The sequence below is a fragment of the Sciurus carolinensis genome, chromosome 6 (genome assembly GCF_902686445.1).
Source record: "Sciurus carolinensis chromosome 6, mSciCar1.2, whole genome shotgun sequence".
NCBI lineage: Eukaryota > Metazoa > Chordata > Mammalia > Rodentia > Sciuridae > Sciurus > Sciurus carolinensis.
This window is the reverse complement of record NC_062218.1, coordinates 81,825,772-81,849,493: the sequence shown is the minus strand read 5'-3', so window position 1 is coordinate 81,849,493 and position 23,722 is coordinate 81,825,772. Positions and strand designations below refer to the sequence as shown.

General features: G+C 34.6%; 1 protein-coding gene across 1 annotated transcript; it reads left to right on the top strand.

Moving 5' to 3' along the window:
* Positions 1-4,389: 4,389 nt before the first annotated feature.
* Positions 4,390-5,061, top strand: LOC124987556 (GTP-binding protein Rit1-like). Its single transcript, XM_047556837.1, has one exon. The coding sequence runs from the start codon at positions 4,396-4,398 to the stop codon at positions 5,059-5,061; it is 666 nt and encodes a 221-aa protein (XP_047412793.1). The 5' UTR covers positions 4,390-4,395.
* Positions 5,062-23,722: the final 18,661 nt, after the last annotated feature.

Here is a 23,722-nt window from a genome sequence, read left to right as displayed (position 1 = left end):
TAGTACAGTGTTTGCTATAAAGTATCATCTAATAATTATGAGTTTTCTTTCTTCCTTTGAGGTACAGCCTCATCCTTATTCTTTTATTATTCCCCTCCTCTGTTCCATAAGAAACCAAATCAGTCATGTTAAAAAGGGTGTAAAAGCAAACGATAAAGGAATTCAAATTAGAATTATAAAATTTTATGCAGAACAATCATTACCTTGGAACTATTAGTAGAGTTTATAAATTCTTAACTTCCGCTTTGGCTTTTTCCTGGAAGTCTCTATGAAACAATCTGGAAACAGAATTAGCACATGTAGCACATGGTCTACAGTAAGTTTTGAGTTTGAGTATGACAGAATAGTCCACAGAAAAGATCCAATATTTTAAGTAATCATTTAGAAATGCAATACATTTTCAAAAACAAGTGGGTAAAGCAAGTTCATGTGCCAAGGAATGAATCATTCAAATGCACACACTGCACCTACTGTACATGTGCAAGGAGTTTTAACATCTGACTTTCTCACATACACTGGCCAAGACATCAATAACCTAAACATCCCAGATTAAACAGTTCAGACCCTGAATCACTTTAAGCCATGGAAAGCAATAAACCTTCAAGATAAAAGACAAATAAAATGACAGAGTTCACCAAAAACCATGTGCAGACCATATTCATGTTTGATTTATTGAACAAAGGGTGAAAGCTAAAAGCCCCTTTTGTTACCCTTCTTTGGTGATATTAATACAGAATTAGTTAAATCATATATTGCAGGGTGCTAAGAAATAAACATTGTCAATTTTCCTGGCACTGCAGAATGTAACTTAAACTCAATTTAGGGTAAGTTTCTATAGAAAAGCTAATATTCACAAAAGAAATAAAATAAGATCAAAGTGTAATATAAATATGCTTTATTCCTTTACAAGTACAGGCAAGACTGAAGGCTCATAATTACATTATATTTAATGCTAGATTTTATTTTCTGTAGTAACTTTACAATCCATCAGTCATGAAAAATATTAAGAGGACACATTTCAATATCATGTAATTAAAACAAATGTTGGTAGCTATCTGTTGCTTACTTTAAACTTATGATTTATACTTTTTCTTGAATACATAGTTAATGCAATATGTGCTCAGTAGGAGAAACAGCATCACCCCTGTATGCCCCACAAATCTTCTACAAAATTGTTGCATGCACCACCATTTACTGAAACCAAATGATTATTTTTCTATGAACATGTTATTTATGAGAGCATCAGATGCAATCTGCATACTAATATAGTCAGTTGCTCACATGTCTTAAGTGGTTTTTCTCTCTCTCCATAATCACCACTTTCCTCTACCTCCAATTAGTTCTAGTAGTTCTGCAATTAGTTTAGTTTTCTTAGATCTACACCATGCAAATATCTGTCTACTGATGGCGAGAATATTGAAAACAGTCATGGGCAAATCACTCAAATCATAAAAACATTCTAAGCCCTGAGAATTCCAGATTATCTTTTATTCAATCACCTTATCCCCATAAACAAAAAAGTAAGCAGACCTGTTGCTCTCCAAACAATTGTAAAGACCTCAAGAATAGATCAATACAAACTAAACTATAAACTGACTTAGACACAGTATAGGTTGTCAAATTCATGAGAAGGAAATTCAAAATACTGATAGTCACATACTTAACAATAATTAAAGCACAGAAGCAAGGATTCAAAGTATGTTATCTCAGAGAAGCAAGATATTCTGTTGCTTTTATTTGCTAATATTTATATGCATAGTATCCATCAAATAATGTTTTAGTGCATAACTTCACCCAAACACATATAGTACACTGTGTGAAAAAGCATTTTATCTACCTTAGACTCATATTTGGGAAGAACAGATAGGGAGTACAGAGGTTGACATTGTCATAATTTAGTGGTTTAGTACCAAATTTTGTGACACTACCTAATATCTTTCCCCACATCACAAAGAACACAACAATTCAATGGATGTTTGAGGAGAATAAGGCAATAAAAATTTACATAAAATAAGTGACTTTAAAAAGACCAAAGATATTCATCTGCTTAATATACTATGCTGGAGTTCATTAGGGATTTTATAAGCAAACAAAAATTCAATATAACTTGCATTCGGATGATTTGAAAGCCCTTCATTGTCTCTTAGCTTTATACTTTTTATATACAGTCATCTTAGTGTGTTTCATCCCATGAAAACTGTGTTCTCCACTATGCTATACAATGTCATATTAAAATATACTGCAGTAAATTGAGTACCTTTTTAGTGATTAATCAGACTTGAGACCCTTCAGCAATTTATTAACCAGCTGAATTAACTTCAAGAAATCACTATTTTCTCATGGTCTGTGTGCTATTATGAGACCTCTTATGGACTGAATTGTGCCCCCTTCATATATTGAAGTTCTAATTCCCAACATTTTGGTGTTTGGAGATGGGGTCTACAGAATGTACTTCAGTTTACAGGGAGCCCTCCTGATGGAATTAGGGCAGAGAGCTTGTTCATTCCATATGTCTTACCCCCCAGAGTAAAAATACAGCAAGAAGGCAGTTATCAATAAGGCAGGAAGGGAGACTTCTCCAGAACCTGACAATGCTACAACCCTGATTTTGGACTTTGAGCATCCAGAACTGTGAGGAAATAAATTTCTGATGTTTAAGTGACCCAGTCTATGACATTTTATTATAACAGCCCAAGAAAACTAATATAAGACCTCTACAGAAACATAATTTCTGCATAGTATATAGGAATATCTTCAAAAACAATAAACTATCTGTATCTCCTTGTCTATGTTTTTACTAGTCATCTTAATATATTCATGATTTTAAAACTGATATTCTCATCACATTATCTTTATTTTTGTGTTTGATATGTGAGAAACCTTTTCTTTATGTACATAAGATTTTAAACAATATAAATCAAATTTAGGATACAGTTAAATTACCTTTAACATTTAAACTTACTTAACTGAACAAAAATCTTTGCAAGATTTACAAGACAGAGAGTAATCTGTAAGGTAAATGTAAACATCACAACAGAAACTTCAGTGAGTTTATAAGTAAGAACATGGACATTTTAAAAGTAGTTTTTCTTATTTTAACCTTTAAGTACTTTTAAAGAAATTCATGAGGGCCGGGGATGTAGTTCAGTAGAAGAGCACTTGCCTAGCATGTGTGAAGTCTAAGGTTTGAGCCCCAGCACTTTGAAAACAAAACAAACAAACAACAACAACAACAACCCCACCAGAACCGATATAGCAACTATCCAAGCATACTCTTTTGCCGTAGACCACCCTGGTTTTACAATACAATTCCTTGTTCCAGGAAATCCCTCAGTCCAGGGAAAACCGGGATGATTTGTCATCCTACCAGCACAGTGTCATTTTTAAAGCAGGGCATGAAGTAGCTAAAGTTCTCAATTTCTAAGTCCCAAGAGTAAAGAGATTTTCATACTTACATTTATAATCTTTTTCCTATATAAATTTTAGGGTTTGAAAAGTAAAAGGGACCATAGAAATTATATTGCCCAAAATTTAGGTTAAAATAAATGAATTGCAATTTGAAGAGATGAGACTTTATGAACTGACTATAACAAGAATTCCCTTCTAATTTTAGGTTAGTCAGTTCTCACAAAACTTTTCAAGAGTATTCAATTAAAAATAATCCTGAAGAAATTGCTATGACTCCAAGGTGGTGGGTAAATTAAAAGGTAATCTACTTTAACAAATAAATTCAAAAGTACAATCTTATCAGGAAGTCTTTTAGATAAATCTCATCATTCATATGGAGGAAATGCTCAATAATTGCTAAGATAATCATGAAAAAGAAGAAAAGTGAAAGAAAAAATTTTTGGTAAGATATTCACAAGTCAATCTCTGTGGTATTGCATTGCTGCTTGATTAAACTCTCCAATAGAAAATCAATAAATAAGCGCAGAAAAAACAGGATAGCCAAGATTGTTGAAACGACAATTGTGGGACATAGTGTGTTGATGGTGTAGCAGTTGGGGGTAGGAATAGAGGGGCAAGACTCTGTTTATAAAATCTGGGCATATGATATGATTCCATCTATGAGCAATGACAGATGCATGCATGTATATATGTGCACACACGGAGATGCCTGAAAGGCAGTCACCACAGTGGTGAAGATGCTATTTCAAGGTAAAGAGCCTCGTGTGAACTTTATTTTCGCCCTTACAGTATTTTTTATCCAGATACCCACCCTATTGTATTGTGGCGCGGTCCCACCCAGCCACGGGAGGGGTCACAGGTCAGCGCTGGAGCCACCCGCGAGCCAAGGAGCACCGAGTGGGTGAACAGAGCAACGGACCAACGCACCGCCCTCCCGCCCTGCAGGGTGGTTTTCCGTGGGGTCACCCAGGATTCCCCAAGAGGACAATGGCTTCTGGAACTCGCCCAGTTAGATATTCACAACCCTCTAGCAACCCTGCAGGGCTCGCACGAGAGTACAAATTAGTGATGCTGGGTGCTGGGGGTGTGGGGAAGAGTGCCATGACCATGCAGTTCGTCAGCCGCCAATTCCCAGAAGATCATGACCCCACCATTGAGGATGGTTATAAAATACGGGTCCGTGTGGATGACGAACCTGCCAATCTGGACATTGTGGATACGACTGGACAGGCAGAGTTTACAGCCCTGCGGAATCGCTATCTGAGTGCGGGAGAAGGATTTATCATCTGTTATTCTATCACAGATCGCCAAAGTTTCGATGCAGTTCGGGAGTTTAAACAGCTTATCGAGGAAGTTGGACATACTAACGATACACCTGTGGTTCTTGTCGGAAACAAGTCTGACCTAAAACAGCTAAGACAGGTCACCAAGGAAGAAGGATTGGCTCTGGCCCAGGAATTCAGCTGTCCATTTTTTGAGACCTCTGCTGCTTACCGCTGCTATATTGATAATGCTTTCCATACACTTGTACAGGAGATACGAAGGAAAGAAAAGGAGGCAGTGCAGACCATAAAGAAAAAATCTAAACCCAAAAGTGGCATATGGAAGAGGCTAAAATCCCCATTCCAGAAGAAGAAAGATTCATTAGTTTGAAAGGAACATGTGCAGTGTTTTATGTGTGAACTGTAGTGCTTGATCGAAGACATCCAGTATCCTGCATTAGTGAGCTTGGTGCTTGCTCTTTTTTCCGGCTATGACCATTATTTTAAAAATAACTATGAGGGGGGCATGCCTACATGGAGTTTTCAATTATATGGCATTTAAAGTATTGTCTCTTAGTTGATTGATTTATTAACCCAGTGATGCACTAATTTAAAATTGTTGCATTAGAATTTGATCTACCTTTGTTTTGGGTTATGTTGCTGATATTAATTAATTGATGTAAATTGTTTATACCCCAGGAGAATATGTATACCATGTGTGCTTGACGAATTTTGCAGGAGGAATTTTGTGATGTATACTCCCCATCATTCTTCAACTTCATTTTCCTGGGAAGGACCTCAGTCTCATCTATTCATATTGTGCTTCCTTGTCACAGAACAAAAATCATACAGGAAAATCAGTGCTAAAGAGATCAATGCTAAAGTTCAGCAAATAGCTATGAAGCTGACACCTGTTGCAGATTATGGAGTGATGAGATTTGGGTAAATTGGGTCAGATGCTTGCAGAAATCGACTAGAAAAAGGTAGGGCCAGAACATTGTTTTCATTATAAACCTGACTTTTCTAAGAAGTGCATCTTTGGTCCAGACACTGGGATGGGTAAGAAGAGACAGATGCATATAAAATGTAATGAAGATTTCTTCTGAGAGGTTCTTATTATTTTCAGGGTTCTTCCTTTCTTTAGTTTAAAGGTAAGCACTGGATTGCTAAAATTCTTGTTTGTCCTTAGTTGGGACAGTCATTGCCTTGTGAAAGGTTGTTTTCTCCCCGCAGATGCACACAGCTATACATTATTTGTTTCCTAGTGCTTTCCCTTATCTTCCCTGTACTCTCTGGAAGAGCAATGTCTGGCAAAATGATTTTTAAACCCTTCACTAGATTGCATTTTTAAGAGTTGGAGTCAAATTGTGCATGTGCCTCCTTGACATCCACAGTCCCTAGACTTTATGCTCAAAGGAAGTCTATGGTATTTCTGCTGAATGGGTCAGTCATAACACTTTAATGTTCAAGTATGTAATTGAAAGATTTCCTTATAAGAACCTTAGTAAGTTCACCCCAGAGTTGTCTAACCCTTGACAGAGTTTAGCCTAACCTGACTTACGAGCCCTTGACTCAATTTAGACTAATCACTTTTCCCCATATACATAATTGAGAAACTATAGTCATAGAAAGGAACAGCTTTAAATATTGCTGGTGAATTCTCTTATTTTAGGATCAGAATAATTTATCTATCCAAACGTATGTGTGGAGAATAATGCAAAAGTTCTAAGAGTAACACATTAGATATTGAGCATTAAATGCCACCGAAGCACCAAGTGTGTCACTCTCAGAGGATGACTTTGCGGAGCACCTCTTTGAAAGATCAACCTTTCATTTTCCATTGTTAGAGGCAAGAGGATAGTTATTGTGTTTTTCTTTACAAACTAACTGCATATGGTGTAGACTTAAAGAAAAGAGACTGTTAGGACATTTTTTAGCTCTGACTAATGTTCCCTTTTAAAACTCCTGAAAACATCTTTGCTACCTAATAAATCATGCTTCATGGTGCCCTAGCCATCTGAAAGTGAAAGACCCAAAATTTGAGTCTGTGCAGGACAAAAATGTCACAGGAACTATATGATTTTGGAGAAGCATGAAAGTAGAAAAGAAATACAGTGGAATTCTATTACAACCATAACTTACCACATTTAAACTAGTTTAGAGCCTTTTAAGCTTATTGCCTTAGTTTCTCATTACTATTGAACTAAGGAATTGCCATTAGTATCAAGCAGAAATTGACAGCTATATAATTGTTAAAGACAGTCAAGGCAGTGAAAAACATTACCAGAAAGATCTATAAGACAGAAGGAAATTTGTATTGCGTATAAGAAAAATAATGTATTTGTGTTTTTAAGTAATATTTGTGTCAAATATTACTGACATATTTGATTCTTGCAAGAACCAGTCCCTTATTTGGTTCTAAGAATTCTTTTCATGGCCCTCGATAGTCTGAGGGGTTTGATATGTGTAAGTCATAACTCAGTTCTTGGTAGTCATATAGCATAGATAATTTATAAACTCTAAATATTCAGTTTTATCCAATTTGAGAACATTAAGATTAATTACTGCCTGGAAGTTTAAAGAAAAAAAAACTCAGGAACAAATTGAAAGGCACCTGAATAGTTCCTGTCCGTGCCAAATCCGCAAATTAATAGATTCAGAAGCTAGTGTCTAAAATTAGTTGTTTAGAATTCAGAAAGGTATATATGTTTTAACTTTGTGATACATTAGCAAAACTTGTTCTACTGTGATGTTTTGGGCAGAGAAGTTTTTCATTTATGCATTAGTATATGAAGACAGTTTACATAAAACAATACAAAACCCTTTTAAAAATTATTTAATTGATGCTTTTTAACTATACTTGACAGTGGAATCCATTTTGACATAATTATAAGAGCATGAAATATATCTTATTCTAATTCAGTCCCTAGGACCTCTCCAAAACTCTTTATTAAAAAAGAAAAAAAAAGAAATTTAAAAGTTAAGGAATAAATTTTGATTTGTCTTACATCATACAAAGAAAAATGTAAACTGCCCTGAAATCCTGCTATGTTTTGATTAAAATTGTTCTACTTGACAATTGGTCTATAAACCAACATATTCAAAATAGATTTAGAATCTATGGTTTCAGTCAATCCTGGACTTCCTCAAATATAGAAAAAAAAAACTTAAAATAACACTTCCTCAATTTGAAAGAAATATAAACATTTAAATTAAAAATAAAAATTATAATTAGCACTTTAGTTTGTACCATACCAGTATGTGTATATAAATATTTATGTATAGGCACACATATGTATACAAAAATATTTGTGTGTATGTGCCTCTGTAACCTGTATTTTTCACTTAATAGTGTATAAAAACTCCGTGTCATTTAGCGATTCTTACTCAATATTGTATGTCAAGATTACATGATGCTACATGGTCTGAATAAGGTAATTTATTTTACTGTCTTTTAGTTTGGGTATATATCATATAATTTCACCAATTTCTTACCATTATTAATAATAGCACTAAATATCCTTATAATAATTATTGAGTTGCATCTCTGGTTATTTTATGTGACTAAACATTTATTTACTTTGATTTTATCTAAAAATTATGAATGCTCTTAAGACTTGAGCATGTTATGCCAAATTATTTTAGAATGGTGTGCATTCAAAAATACTGAGCATTGTCACTTTATAAAAAGATCTCAGACACCTCATAATTCTGCCAAATGGTTCTAATATGTAAAAATATTTTAATTAAGAAAGTAGCTTTGCAGTATACTATTTACATAAGATCACATTAGCTATTTTTTTTACCATAGAAAGATTATGAAAAACTCACCATCATCACATCTTGATAATGATCATTTCTAGGTGATAGAGATTTGAAGTGATTTTTAAAACTTTGATACTTTTCTTATTATCTTTCTAAAGTATTTATTTTAAAAAGGTATCAGTTTTTAAAAATATTTTAACAAAAGTAACCCCACCATATAAAATCAGACATTGAAGCATATTGACAGGAATTATGACAATCATACTAGTAATAGGAATAAGCACTCTGGAATTCTGGAATACCATTTACCCAAATGCTTCAACTCATTTAATTGTTACTTATGACCAAACTATGCATTTCCTCTAAATACAGTTTTTATCTACATATAAAAACCTGGTCCACTGCAACAAAATAAAATCATAATAGAATAATTAATTAAATCAACCATTTATTGAGGAAAGAAATGTTTATGTAAGTGAAATAAATATCTCTTAGCCTTTTATTTTTGAATAACCTAGCCAATTTCAACAGGTGATGTAGCCAGTTGGCACTTATATTGAGATTACAATTAAAACTATGCATTTGGAAAGGGTGCTGTATATTTGCGTTTTCTGTCAAGTAGTTGAACTATATCAAATTATTTTGTTTCCATCCTCTCCTTTAACTCAGTTGACAATAGGAAGACGGTCTAGTGGTTAGATGATGCCAACCTAATCAACAGTTGTTTTTAAACTGTTGGGTCAATGCAGACTCTTACACATCTTAACTATACAAATTAAAGGAAATATTAAACTGAATATCTCTACATTATTCCAAAAAATCCCTCGAATGGTCCAAAGATCAATAGGACCCTCACTGGGGTCCAAGTCTAGAGGACCAGACATGGTTGGCCAGAACGTAGTCACAAGAATAGGGAAACAGAGGATGCTGAAACAGTCTAGCTAGCATCTCACCCACATGACCAGTGAGATCAAGTCTCTGATCATTTCTTCAGTCATGGTCTTAAGACTTAAAAGTTCTGAAAGAGAGTGCTAGGGGCCAAGCTTAGATCATGTGATTGCCCCTTGTCTACAAGGTGAAAGTTACCAGGGTAAGAGGAAATAACTGCCCACCATGAATAAACCAAATGGAAGAGGGCAATGTCCAAAATAAAATTAGGGCACAAGTGAAAATGGGACTAGCTACCAAAAATGGCAAATGTTCACTGCAACTGACTAAAGTTAATCTCTCACGCCTTTCTTCCTTCCCTCATACCCTAACTCTTAGAATGGTCTTTTTTTTAAGCTGACAATCAACATGCATCAGCGAGTCATGAAATCAGTTTCATAGGTTGCAACCACAACCTATGAAAGAAAAGTTGAATGGTGCAGAAAATATCAGAGCACGTTGCACACAGGATGTTTGTAAAACTTCTATTATTTTCTTTTATGTATGTCTACAGTATATTTGCGTGGTTGCATTATTTGTTTGCGAGAATTTGGCAGTGGCCCACAAAGTTTTAAAAAACTTTTACCACTAGTTTTTCAAACTTTGTCTGAGTCTTTACCAGCATTTTGCAGAACTAACAATTACATGTACTCCCTAACCTGGATTAGTGCAGTCTGAAAAGGGTATATCTGATTTCACTTAACTACTATTCCAAGGCCTTCATGATGAATCACTGTAAGTAGCTTATATTACACAGTGATTTCATTCGTTTTTGTCACCACACATGGTCATTAAATTTTATTTAACTGGGACAAATCATTTGTGTAACCATCTCTATCATCTTTTCTGAAACCTTACCAGCACCACAAATGAGAAAATACCCAGTGTGGCTATTTTTCATCTTGAGTGTTTTCACATCATGGTAATTTCATTAACTCATGCTGAATCAGTCAACTCTTAGTTCTTTCACAAAGTTTTGCCAATTCCTGTAACCCACACTGATTACTTTCTTTTCTCTGAATTCCTTTGATATTTGACATTAACTCTCAATATTTCCTCACACAGCTGTATTATCTCACCCAAATGAACTACACCTCAAAACTAGGTAGGATAAACGACATCTGACAATCCCAGAAAAATCACAAATCCCATGCACCAAAACCACTGCCTTTTACTCACAGGAAAATTCTCCAGGAATGTATCTAAAATGCATTTTCACTATTTATACTTTCTCTACTTCATACACAATTCTAATAAGCATACCTAGCAGATGGGAGTTAATCAATAAATGAAGCCAACAAACAGGTATCTAAGCCTGAAGAAGCTTAATTACAAGCAATATGCAAAAATGCTATTAATTTCTGTGCTGAACACAGTTGCATTCTCCTGAAACTCATATGCTAAGGCCCTTACTCCTAATGTGACTATTGGAAGGAAGAAGAGAGGGAGGGAGGGAGGAAGGAAGGAAGGAAGGAAAGGAAGGTTAAATGAGGTCATGAGAGTGAGAGCAGAGCCCTAATTCTATAAGATTTGTGTCCTATATTAAGCAACCCAAGAGCTCACTCCCTTCCCTCTGCATGTCAGTACACAGCGAGAACAAAGTCATCTGCAAGTCAGAGAGAGGATAGTCACCAGAAAATGAACACTACCAGATATTTGAACTTCCACTTTACATTATCTGTAACTGTGAGAAAATTTCTGTTGTGTAAGCCCTTTCATGCTATGGTATTTTGGATGACAGTCCAACCTAACTAGGAACGGGGAAACTAGAGTGAGGCAGGTAGGAAGATACGACATTTTTGTGGAAGGGCTGTCAATGATAAGTACTCACACACCTACACACACACAAACACAAATGCATGCATGAACACAAAACTTCAAGTAAATGCTTACTACAGAGCTATTGATTCATTTAAAGAGGTTAATATGTTCAGTAGATTTCTATAGCAAGAAATGGTGATATTTTATAATTTTTAATATTTAAGTGGTTAGAAGTTAAATATTTCGTATCTTCTTTTTTTGTTTTTTTTTTTTTTGTTTTTGTTTGGTGTGCTGGGGATCGAACCCAGTGTTTCTTCTTTTTAAATTGATTGAACATGGTTTCCCAAAAAGCTTTTTTCCTCAAATATTCTTTGTAGTTGAATCTTATTAACAATTCATGAAATATAATTTCACCTCTGTGGTGTGACCATAAGCAGTTTAAGGGTAGCAATCACCTCTTTTTACTAAATACTTTAGAAATTATTAGTTGAAATCAGTGTCAGAAAACTATGAGCTCCATACATTAGAAATAGATTAATGGATAAATTTATCATACAATGCTTGAATAAATTTTAAATATCACCTTTATGTAAATAACATTATCAAAAGCAGATACAGTTCTGTGAGTCAAATACAAAATTTATGACATTTGACTTTATTTTTTTCTCTTTTAGGTTTAAAACATTTTAGACCTCAAGCATTTAACAAGAAAGAACAAGTCTATTTTACTGAAGCAAGGTGTCTGCAGAAAACAAGCACCTAGAAATGTGTAGACTTGCTTATGACTAAATCCTGAGACAGAGAGATCCAGGTGCAAATGCTCGTCCCTCCTTTCAAGGACCATATGCCTTATGAACTATATTTTAATGAAGAATAGAATTCTATTCCACAGTTTGTTTGAACAGCACCAAATGCTCATTTTCAGGAAGAATTCATGGAAAGTGTTTCACTCAAACAGCATGTGTCCATTTAGATTATGGTCTTATAAAGATCACTCACCATAGGCTTCAAAATTCACAAATAATAATATATATGTGAACACAGAAATGATAGAACATTTTCCTGTATATTTGTATAAAACTGAACTTCACAGCTTCAACCTTGGAAGTTTTCTTATTCTCCTTCTTTTTTTTTTTTTTTTTTTGGACCAGGGTTCTCAGGGGCACTCAACCACTGAGCCACATACCCACAACTCTATTGTATTTATTTAGAGACAGGGTCTCACTGAGTTGCTTAGCCCCTCTCCATTGCTGAGGTTGGCTTTGAACTCGCCCGCAGGCCAATGGTAGATATTCAGCACCCAGCAATTATCATTTTAAGGTGATTATTTGGTTTTATATTAAGATTTTTTATGAGATTTCAAACATTATTATGGAATATTTGTGGGCACAGTGAATGAATAGTTCCGTCTTCTTCAAATTGTATAGAAATTATATTCTAACCCAATACATATCAAGTTATATATAATTAGAAGCATGATTAAAATACTCCTTAGTTTGGGTTTGACTGATTTTTTTCAACAAATGTGTGTGCACATCTCTAAGATGAATCTCTTTCAACATACATTTTTAAACTGTAGAAAGCACTTTAAAGAACAGTAGACCTGTAAAAATCAAAGAATCTCTTTCCTTTTATATCACCATCTGTTTAAATTTGCTGACAGTAATAATTTCCATGGCTTACCACAAGTATAGATTCTGACAATTCTTTTTGCATACTGTCAAATTCTCTTAGAAACAGCATTGGTGTTGAAATAGTAATTCATAGAGAAATGATTTAAATTAAGAGATATTTTAAAATGATTCTGTATATAAACAAACCAACAGGTTCTTTCAAATTACAGAGGGTGTGCTTTCCACTCAGATGTCTAAAATAATATCAAATGGGTACATGGAACTGCTAAAATTCCCCACAATATAAGATATATTTTTATAGAATATAGTTTCTGATACTAATTTGCTTATAAAAGCCATAGGCATTTTTTCCACAAAATTCTCTCGCTAACCATGAAATCATGCAAAATGTTTTGCAAGGAAAAGGAGAAAACATGAATCTAGTGACAGTAGCAGGAACCACAGGGACAAGAAGGGTGACATAATTATACCTCCAGAGGGCAATGAAAAGGACCAGATTTGGCATATTTTCCAGCAGGTGACAACCTCTATTAAACCAATTCTGTTCTGCTTTAGCTCAACAATCAAATTAACAATTGAATCATTATAAACTGAGCACATCAGAGCATTTGCTGCCCCATGCTCTCAATTTTTGTCACCGCATGGCAGATGAAATGATGCTGTTTGTACAGCACAGGGGAATAAACAGAGGATATAATTGACTCTACAACTTCAACCACCTTAGGCTGCCCCAAGGCTAAGGAACAAATATTTTAGTCTCTCCATAAAGAATTCTGGGACACATAGATTAGAAACCTCTGTTCTGACCAACTGACAATGGAAATGTGATCTATAACAACATCCCAAATTGACACACATTAGCTTGCACAGGCCAAGCAAAATTAATAAATATTCATTGAATATCTTCTATCCACAAAGCTCTATTTCAGTTTAGTTTAGTTTAGTTGTAGTTGTAGTCAATGAATGATAATTGTATATTTCATGGTGTACAATGTGTTGTTTTTATACATGTACACATGGTGGAATGAAAGAACTACTTTTAAAGATTGCACAACCAGGTGGGTTTGAAACCCAAACTAAATTCTAACATCATCCTGTGGGCAAAAATGTACAATGAAAGATTTAAGTAAAGGATAATAATTTTTAAAAATCACACAAAAATTTAGAACATTTCGACATACATTTGGAAGATGAACCTAGAAAGATAGTTCAGTTCAATATTTGTTTTTTATTCTCTTTGGAAGTGAGTTGAACTAAATAGTTTAGTGAGAGGATCCCATAATTATTTATTAAAAGTGAGAGGAGGAGCAAGAAATCACATGGCTTATGGGGTACTTTGGGGAGTTCCATTTGGTATAAAAATGTCCAGATATCTGGAAAGGATATAAAATGAAGTCGAGAATTTCAGGGTGTGACAGGTGTGAGAAATTAAGGGCTTCCAGGATAGGAATGAAAAATAAATGAAGATGCAAAAGATATAATAAATACATCACAGCACAACTTTATGACTAATTATTAGTTTTGGGTACACATAAGAAGCAAAACATAAAAGTCAAGATGTGTACAGGTTTCTGATCTGGAACATATGAAATATGTGACATTGTTATTAAAGTGAGTTTGAGGAAAGTAATAACAAATTATATTTTAGATATTTAAAAAGCTTGAATAGAGACAATATTTGAAACTATAAATATGAGCACGAGAGGAAAAGATGATAAATAATGGTTAGAGGAAAATTATATATTCCTAATGGCAAGATGATTAAAATGGAAAAGTATAAGTTCAACAACATGCCATATAAATGTGTTTATTCCACAAATCTCTTCCAACTGTTCACTAATTATTCATTAAAATAACACACAGTAAATATTTAAGTGCCTAACGTTTTTGGATGGAAACATACTGTGAGGACAAAATCAGCAAAGCTATTGACCTCAAGGAGACTGCAGTACAGTGAGGAAGACTGGCATTAAGCAAAAGCACATATAAACCAATATATAATTTGCCAACTGGGAATAAATGCTATGAATTCAAATTTTAAATTCCATGAGAAATTTTTATTGTCAATTCATAAATCTCTTTAATATATTCAAGGAGCAATAGTTCATTTTAAATAATCAGCATTGCCCCTAATTGGAGAGTTATTTGACATTCAAAATTTTAATTGCAAAAGAGCACCAGAAAGATCTGCCTCTTTGTTCTCCCATAATGCTTTCTAGCTTTCTGCTCATAGATCTGTCTTCCTTCCTTGACCATTAACTCTTTGAGAACACTCAAGTGGGACTTATATTGCATGATGCCTAACACAATGCCTGGCACATGGGAGGCACCATAAAATGTATGAGTTAATGAAAAAGTGCTCATTAGCAGCAGAAAATTATTAGGGAAACTTTCATATTTTAATTTTCACCCTTCAACCCAGTATCAAAAATGACTGAATATCCACCATACATTGGATGCTGTGCTAGTCATTGGATCACAAGGAAATGCAAAATTAGTACTTATGCTGAAATAATTTATAATCTAGGGATATGGATATACAAATCACGTAGCATTTTATGGTTCACAAACTGTGTTCCCATTGAGTATCTTTTCTTATTCTCATAATAATCTTGTGATGATTCTGCTAAGCAAAGCAGACCCACAGAGATTAACTTCCTTACCCACAGCCATGGACAGAAGCCTGGCAGAGTGAGTTCTATAACTGAAGAAGGGCAGTATCTAATTCAGTGTGGGGTAGAGGGATAGTAGAAGATTGAATTCAGGAAAAGGTAAAGTAGAGCTTAAATACCAGTAGGGTATTCAGACTTACAACTTAAAATCAATTCAATCCCAAATTGTTTATTTTATCTTAGATGCCAAGAAATAATTATGTACAAAATAAAAATTGAATCAGTACTAGTAATTTAATACATTTAACCTGAGATTTAAAAATGTTATTTCAATAACCTTCATAAAAACTAAAGGGTTTATACATCCTAAGAATCAATGTAAGGATTTATACATGCATTATTTTGCATAATTAGTGAAATTACCTTCTATTTAGTGTTATTTTTAAAATAAGTAGTAGAGATAGTTCATGACTCTTAGTAATGTAATTAAAAATTATATTTCAATTCCATTCATCAAGCAAACATGAGGAATGAGAGATTCACAGTTGCTTGAATGTCTTGTAGTAGGTGCCTTTTGTTACCTCCAGTTTGCCTACGGCCTTCTGTCTACCCTGCACTCTCAGACAGGGCTGATTGAACCAGGGTGGCTGGATTGCTGATACAAGCAGGTCAATCATATTTTCCCTGGAGAACTTGAAATAAGAAATGAAGAAACTGAGCCTGGGAGCATAGTGTCAATGAAAGCACCAAAGGAAAGCCCCCAGAGCTCCTTTGCTGAGGATCCAGGAGCTACCTAGGCCTTTCGTTTCTGAAGCTTGTTTGTTCCATCATGTACCCCAATATTTTTTACTATATTTCCTAAAAGAAAAAAAAAAAAAAGCACCACGGCTGGGGATATAATTCAGTGGTATTTATCCAAAAGAACTAAAATCAGTATACAATAGTAATTCAGGTACATCGATGTTTACAACAGTACAATTCACAATAATCAAGTGATGGAACCAGCCCAGGTGACCATCAACAGATGAATGAATAAAGAAAATGTGGTATATGTACACAATGGAGTTTACTCATCCATAAAGAAGAATAAAATTATGGCATTTCCTAGTAAATGGATGGATCTGGAGAACATGCTGAGTGAAATAAGCCAGAAAGTCACGGGTCAGACATTTTCTCTCATATGTGGAAACTAGAGCAAAATAAGGGGGGAAAGGGGAAGGAAATTCCATGAAAATAGAAGGGTGATCGGTGGAGTAAAAGAAGGAAATTGAGGGGGAAGGAGGGGAAGGAGGAGGGACAGAAAAAGGGAGGAACTGCAGAAATTAACTGACCAAATTATGCTATGTATACATATAAATATTATACATATATGTGGAGTATGGTCATGAGAGCCTGTAATCCTAGTTACTTAGGCTGCTGAGGCAGAAGGATCTCAAGTTTTAGGTCAGTCTCAAAAGCAAAAACAAAAACAAAGACTGGGAATATAGTTCAGTGATAAATCACCTGCAAATCACCTGTGGTCACAAGGAACATAAATTCCATAAGTAAAACATATAAATTGTATTAAGTATATAAAATCCTTTTACTTCATTTTTACCAAGACTAGGTAAAAAGGAATCATTTGCTTTTCAAAATATATTTATTTATTATGGAATGAGATGGGGCATGGAGATCTCACTAGTCTTACAGAGGTCATAAATATGGGAAGGATCTTGGAGCTTAAGCCAAATTTCTAAATTTACTGAATTCTTATTCCAACAATTTGGAAAATTATATAATTAAAACAAAATTTTCTTTGATAAATAAGAAAACATCAATCCCAGTTAGCAATGGATACATATAATGCAGTAATGCCAAGTTTGACTTTTGTATTAGGTGTGTAAGTCCCATGACATGTTAATTACATGGTCCCAAAACAACATTGCTGCTCATCCAAGAAGTTAAATCTGGGTACTAAGAGGATAATTCTACTTCTCAAGTTGCTTTTCTAAAGCCTTAGATGTACTACTTTTGACCGATGTTACTTGTGTTGAAGAGCAATAAACACAGGATGAGGCAGAGGTGGAACTCACTGAAAGATAAGCAAGTCCACTAAAATCATCCTTTGGAGACTGTTCTAATTAAGAAAACCATTTGTTGTTTCAATTTAGAAGCCTGTGAACTTTTACCTTCAGGATGCCAATAAATTTTATTTATTAGGAACTACAGAGACCTCTGCATTATTAAGTATTTCCTATGTCGTTGATCTTAAGAATTATTTTTGGTTTCAAAATGTTTAAGTGCTGTTTTTTAGAATGTGCTAATGTTTTCAGGTTTCTGTTTCTGAGGAATAAATTTTATTTTTCCCTTCTAGTTCTATTCTGCTTGTCTAACAATCATTGACAATGGTTTTCAACACATGTGCTTGTGAGGCTACTATGGTTTGAATATTGTTTGTCCCCCATAATTCATGCAGGAGTTTAACCCCCCAGTCATATGTTCATGGTCTTAAGAAGACAGAACTTAATCCAACTATAACGTTTAGAGGTGGGGTTTTGGAAAGTGATCAGGATTAAGGTCACTAGGATAGAGCCCCTGTGATTGAATCTTGATGGCTTCATAAGAAGAGGGAAAGGGACCACACACATATTCATGGGCTCCCTGTCTCTTACCATGTGATGTTCTTGCAGTTATTTGCCAGCAAAAAGACCATGATGAGATGACAGTTCTGGACCTTGTACCTCCAGAACCATGAGCCAAAACAAACCTCTTTTCTCTGTAAAGTAGCATGCCTCAGGTATTTCAAAATAGGAAGAAAAATTGACTAATGAAATCTTTTTGTTTTAATTTTTGCAGACTGCATTTTGATTCACTGTACACAAATGGGTATAACTTTTCATTTCTATGGTTGTGCACCATGTAGATTCATATCATTCATGTAATCATATATGGACATAGGGTAATGATGTGTGTTTCATTCCACCATTTTTCATACCCCACTTCCTCTCATTTCCCTCTATGTAATCTAAAGGTCCTCCATTCTTCTCTCGTGCCCTACCCCTCCACCCCCATTATATATCTTCATCCACTTATCAGGGAAAACATTCGGCCTTTGTTTTTTTGGGATTGACTTATTTCACTTAGCATGATATTCTCCAATTCCATCCATTTAGCTGCAATTGCCATAGTAGTATTCTTCTTTATGGCTGAATAATATTCCATTGTGTATATATACCACAGTTTCTTTGTCCATTCATCTGTTGAAGGGCATCTAGGTTAGTTCCACAATCTAACTATTGTGAATTGAGTTGCTATAAACATTGATGTGGCTGCTTTACTGTAGTATGCTAATTTCAAGTCCTTTGGGTATAAATGGAGGAGTAGGCTAATGAAATCTTAAAATGCACTGCTCCCACTATTGTAGATTGGTTCTGATTGTAGATTCACAATTAATAATATCCCTTTCTGAAAATAACCAGTGGAGATATAAATCAAAAATATTCTAACTTCTAAGCAGTTTCATTACTTAGCTTAGAAAATTAAGAAACTAAAAACTTCAGTTAAGGAAACACCCAGATGTTGAATAATTAAGTTATTAGTTTAGCAGTTGTGAATATTTTCAGTTTTTATAAATAATGATCTATGCCATAAAATTTAATGTTAACCATAAAAATTACTATGTATTTGAAATTATTTATCTTGAGATAAAGTAATAGAAAAGTTTTTATTTGTTGAAAAACAGATAAAAATGTTTCAGTATCTTCACTTTTCACAAGCCTGTGTAAAACAAAGAAAAACATTTCTCTCCAAATAACTTCCTTAATATTGAACTGTATTTAAGATGCCCTCTTGTTATCCCATATTTAACTGGTTTACATGAAATGATGCACAAATGTAAGTAAGGAATCTATAATTACTATGATAATTTACAGTCTAGAGTTTTAGGCTCAGTATGAGCATTAAAATTGTTCTAAAATAACTTTATATCTTTTTAAGCATCAAATCAACAGTCTTACAGATCATAATAATAAAAAATCCCATTTTATCATTTCTACTTCAAAGAGAATATTTTCCTTTATGTCAAAAAATAAAGTCAATGTGCATTCACAACTCATAAATCACTTTCACACAATATGTTATCATTTATTCAGCCTCAGCATCAATAACTGCTAAAGTACTGACTGAACAAAGTAAATATTTTCTTTACTTAAATTCAATTTATGGCTGAATTTAAATTAAACTTTAAGCAGAACTTAGCCTTTCTGGCCTTTTGTAATTCAAATTTAAGAAGTTAAGATAAAAATATCCATTATTGACTTCGGTAATACAAACGATTATAATCAGCCATATTTATCCTCCTGAGAAAATGTATCATCTCCTATCCAATTTTTAAAAAATCTGTGAGAAGGAACTGAATATGATTTTACCCTTCCTAAGACTATTTATCTGTATATTCAGTTTTTTCCCATTAGAGGCAAGACAGTGAAAGCATTTTGTCAATGCAGTGGCAAGACAAAGTTAGGAGGCATTCAGTGTGATCTGTCAGGGAAAAAATGATGTGGGCAACTTAACCTTCCAAACATAGACCCACGTTTCCTCCTCCCGGTTCATCCCTGCAGGTAGCAAGGTGTCTATGGAAACAGAAAGGTTAAGATCAGATTTTCCCTTTCTCTTCTCTACCTCAAAATCTTTGAAATAACTCTCTTTTGTTCTGAAGAAAGCTATGCCTGTCTGGGAAGCAGGACTCTCCTTGTCTGGGAGAAGGATTCATTTGAGACAAAGAAAGTATCTACAGCTCCCCTGCCCGCTCTGTCCCTAGCTGTGCTTCTGGGCACACAGGGGCCAGTATGTTTGAACATAAGGTAGTCAGAGTCACTATCAACAAGAAAGGAGAACGTTCGGATGTCCTGTTAAGTTCCCACCTTCTCAGAAATACCAAGTATACCCCACTTACCAAAACAAAGGGCAATCAGTTGCCAAAGGGGTCTTTAGGCTAGATCTTATTAAGAACAACGACTACTTTATTCTTAGATAAGAAAAACTTAAGATCCAAAGCATAAAGGATGTATCTAAGGTCTCCCAATTCCCTGTCCAGTGTTATCTTCACTTGTTGCTGTTCCATTGGCACCATTACTGATAAATTCCATTTTTGTGCAGTGTTCTTCTCATGCCCCACTGACAGAATGCAATGGTAATACTCTTCTAATTGGGGAATTTGCTCCTGCCATTTCTTTTCCTGCTCCTGGCTTTACCTAAGACTCCTTTTCAGTTCATATATTTCTCCTCAGAGACACCTTGTCTGACCACCCTACCTAAAATTACCCTGCTCTCTCTTTCCTAGCATACATTTATCAAAATCTAAAATCATTTCCCTAATTTTTTTGTCTATTCAGTCATTGTCTCTCTTCAAAGCTAGAATATATGTTCCATGATGCAGAGACTGTAGTTATTTTCTTGGCCACACTATAACTGTAGCATGTAGTCTGACACAATAGTAGTTACTCATTGAATATCACTTATACCAAACATTGCTGTAAATTATAGCAGAAAAAAAGAAAAATGAGCCAAGTTTTCCCAGTTACCAACTGGGAACCCATAACCTAATGATGGATGTAAATAACAAGACTTGAGGACACAAATATAAGAAGGGCAGAATTCAATAAAAATAATTTTTAAAATAAAACACTGATGAAGAAAGGGACAAAATAACCACAGATGCTTTGTGACTTATGATGAGATTACATCCTGATAGACCCAATGTAAGTGGGAAAGATTTTGAATTTAAAATATATTTAATGTACCCAGGCTAAGGAACATCATAGTTCAGTCACACAGAACAATGGAGAGCATCAGTTATTCACCCTTGTGATCACATTGTCAGTGGGAAGCTGTGGGGCTCACTGCCACTAACGAGCATTGCAAGTTTTGTGCCACATATTGATAACCTGGAAAAAGATGAAAATTCAAAATACAATGTCTACTTCATACATATTATTCTCACACCATCAAAAATGTGTATAAATTCAGAGGTTTCTTAGAGAAGGTGGGGGGTGTTTGTTTTTCACTTTTTTTTTTTTTTTTTTTTTGTTCTTTTTAAGTTGAGGTAGAGTTTGACTTTTACAGAGGCTGCAGAAGAAAGGGATCTGCCAAGAATGGGGAGCATCTTGACCAAGATCTTGGAGAAGGCAGGTATGACATTTGGAAAATACCTGATTGGAGCAAGGGGAACAGAAAGAACCAAGAATAAGGACAGAGCAAAATAAGAGCACTTCAGACCCCTCAACCACGTCTTCTTTTTATCATGTCCTTCCCTTCAGTTCTACTTCCCACCAAACCAACCCAGACATCAAGATGTCACATCAATCCCTACCTTCAAGAACCTCAGACTCAGTTTTTTCCTATTCCATCTGCCCTTCAATGTCCCCAAATTCAGTCAAGACATTTGTCTGCTGTTTTGGTACCTGAGCTGGCAAAAATAAGTCCTGAGCAGATCCATGTCCTAAGTACTCAATAATCCTTGGCCTCTCCTTTTGTTATTCCTTATGGTACTTACCTAGAATGTTTTCTCCATCTAAATTAGCCCCTGTGAGAATGGCTATAACCCAAAATAAAAAATAACAAATGTTGGTGAAGATATGGCAAAAATGAAACTCTTATATATTGTAGGTAGAAATATAAATTAGTATAGCCATTATGAAGGAGAGTATGTTTGTTTCTCAAAAAATTAAAATTGATTTAACATATGATCTGCTTATCCCATATCTTTATATGCAACCCAGAAGGCCTTCAGCTAACACCTGGCTCTCTGTGTTCCAGAGGATGTCTTTCCTACATGGTGAGCCTCCTCTCTGTGCTTAGCACCCATCACAGTACTACACTCCCTGGTGGGAAAGTTTGCCACTGGACTGTGTGCTCCCAAAGGGCTAGAACTTATGTTTAATAAATTATGTCTCTTTTGTAACACATGTCTCTCATTCATTTATTTCTTTTAGTCTTACCACAACTCATGATACATTCTAGATGCTGAATATGTATTTTCTGACGTTATGAGTAAATGACTGAGTATAAAACATAAGGACAGAATGGGATGGAAAGAGTTGAAATTCCAAGTTGAAAAGTTTGTATTTTTCAGTTTGGGAAATGATATAAAACTTGACATAATCAGATCTATGTTTCAATACTGATTCTGGCAATGGATCTCTGGCAATGTCTGATGTGGAAGACAAAGTACAGAGGAGAGAAACATGTGGTAAGTAAGTCAGTAAGAAGGCCATGACAAATGTCTAAATGAGGATGATATGGGCTATATTAAGACAACAGCAGAAGGAAACAGTGAAGAACTTTAAGTTGGAAAATGATGGATTCAGTTCAAATAGGAATAAATGGCTCAATATGTGATTGGAAATATGGGTCTGGATATAAAAATGTTTATAAATTACAGAATTTCTATTATTAGAAATTAGTCGTTACCATCTCCTTCATTTCTATTTTAGTTCTTAAAACTGGTATCAAGGGTGAATATTTCAATCCAATGCAATCAACTCCAATTTGAGCATCCTATCTTTTAGGAATGACTGTCAATTCAAGGTCAGAAGAAAGTGTTTTCTGCAAACAGGCTATACATTGAAAGTTTGTGAGGCACCAGGGCCTGGACTTCATAAAACTGCTTGTATGTCAGGTAAAAACAAGATAAAAGAACCTGGATGAGAAACAAGGAAGTGGAATGTTCTAACTTTGAGAGTCTCGTGGTAGTACAATTCTTACTTTTCTCTACAGGAGATCTAGCTTTAATTCCTCAATTTACTTCATCAACCGCTTTTTCAATATTTACTTAGTGGTAGGTATCACTCTGTACTTGGAATTTACAAAAATTAGTGACAAAATTGCACAGATTCACACATTTAGTATTAGCAAGAAATTCATGTAAAAACCTTTCACATATTTTCCCATATAATTTTCACTACCACCCTGTGTTTTAGCACAGAGTGGTTACAATCTGCTCTTAGCTTACTATTAAGCTAACTAACCTCTGAGTACATAGTTCCTATCCTAAGAAAAACTAGAGTTCAGAATATGGAAGTATATACATTAATTTGAAGAAAATTAAGTCAGGGAGGTAATAAGTGCTTAAATGCAAATAAGAAATGTGGGAGTGGTATGGAGATCAAATACTTTTAAAAATTTTAGTGTTTTTCTTAGCAGGTTATTATGACTTTCTTTAAAACAATACTAATTGATTCTGTATAAGTTGTGAAGCAGTTCAGTGGGGTTTCTTTAGATACGCACCTCCCAATGGCTTTCTGTAATAGTCAATAATAGTATCAAGTGTCTTCTCATAGCAAATTGTCAATACAGACTCTAGCTTCAGTACCAG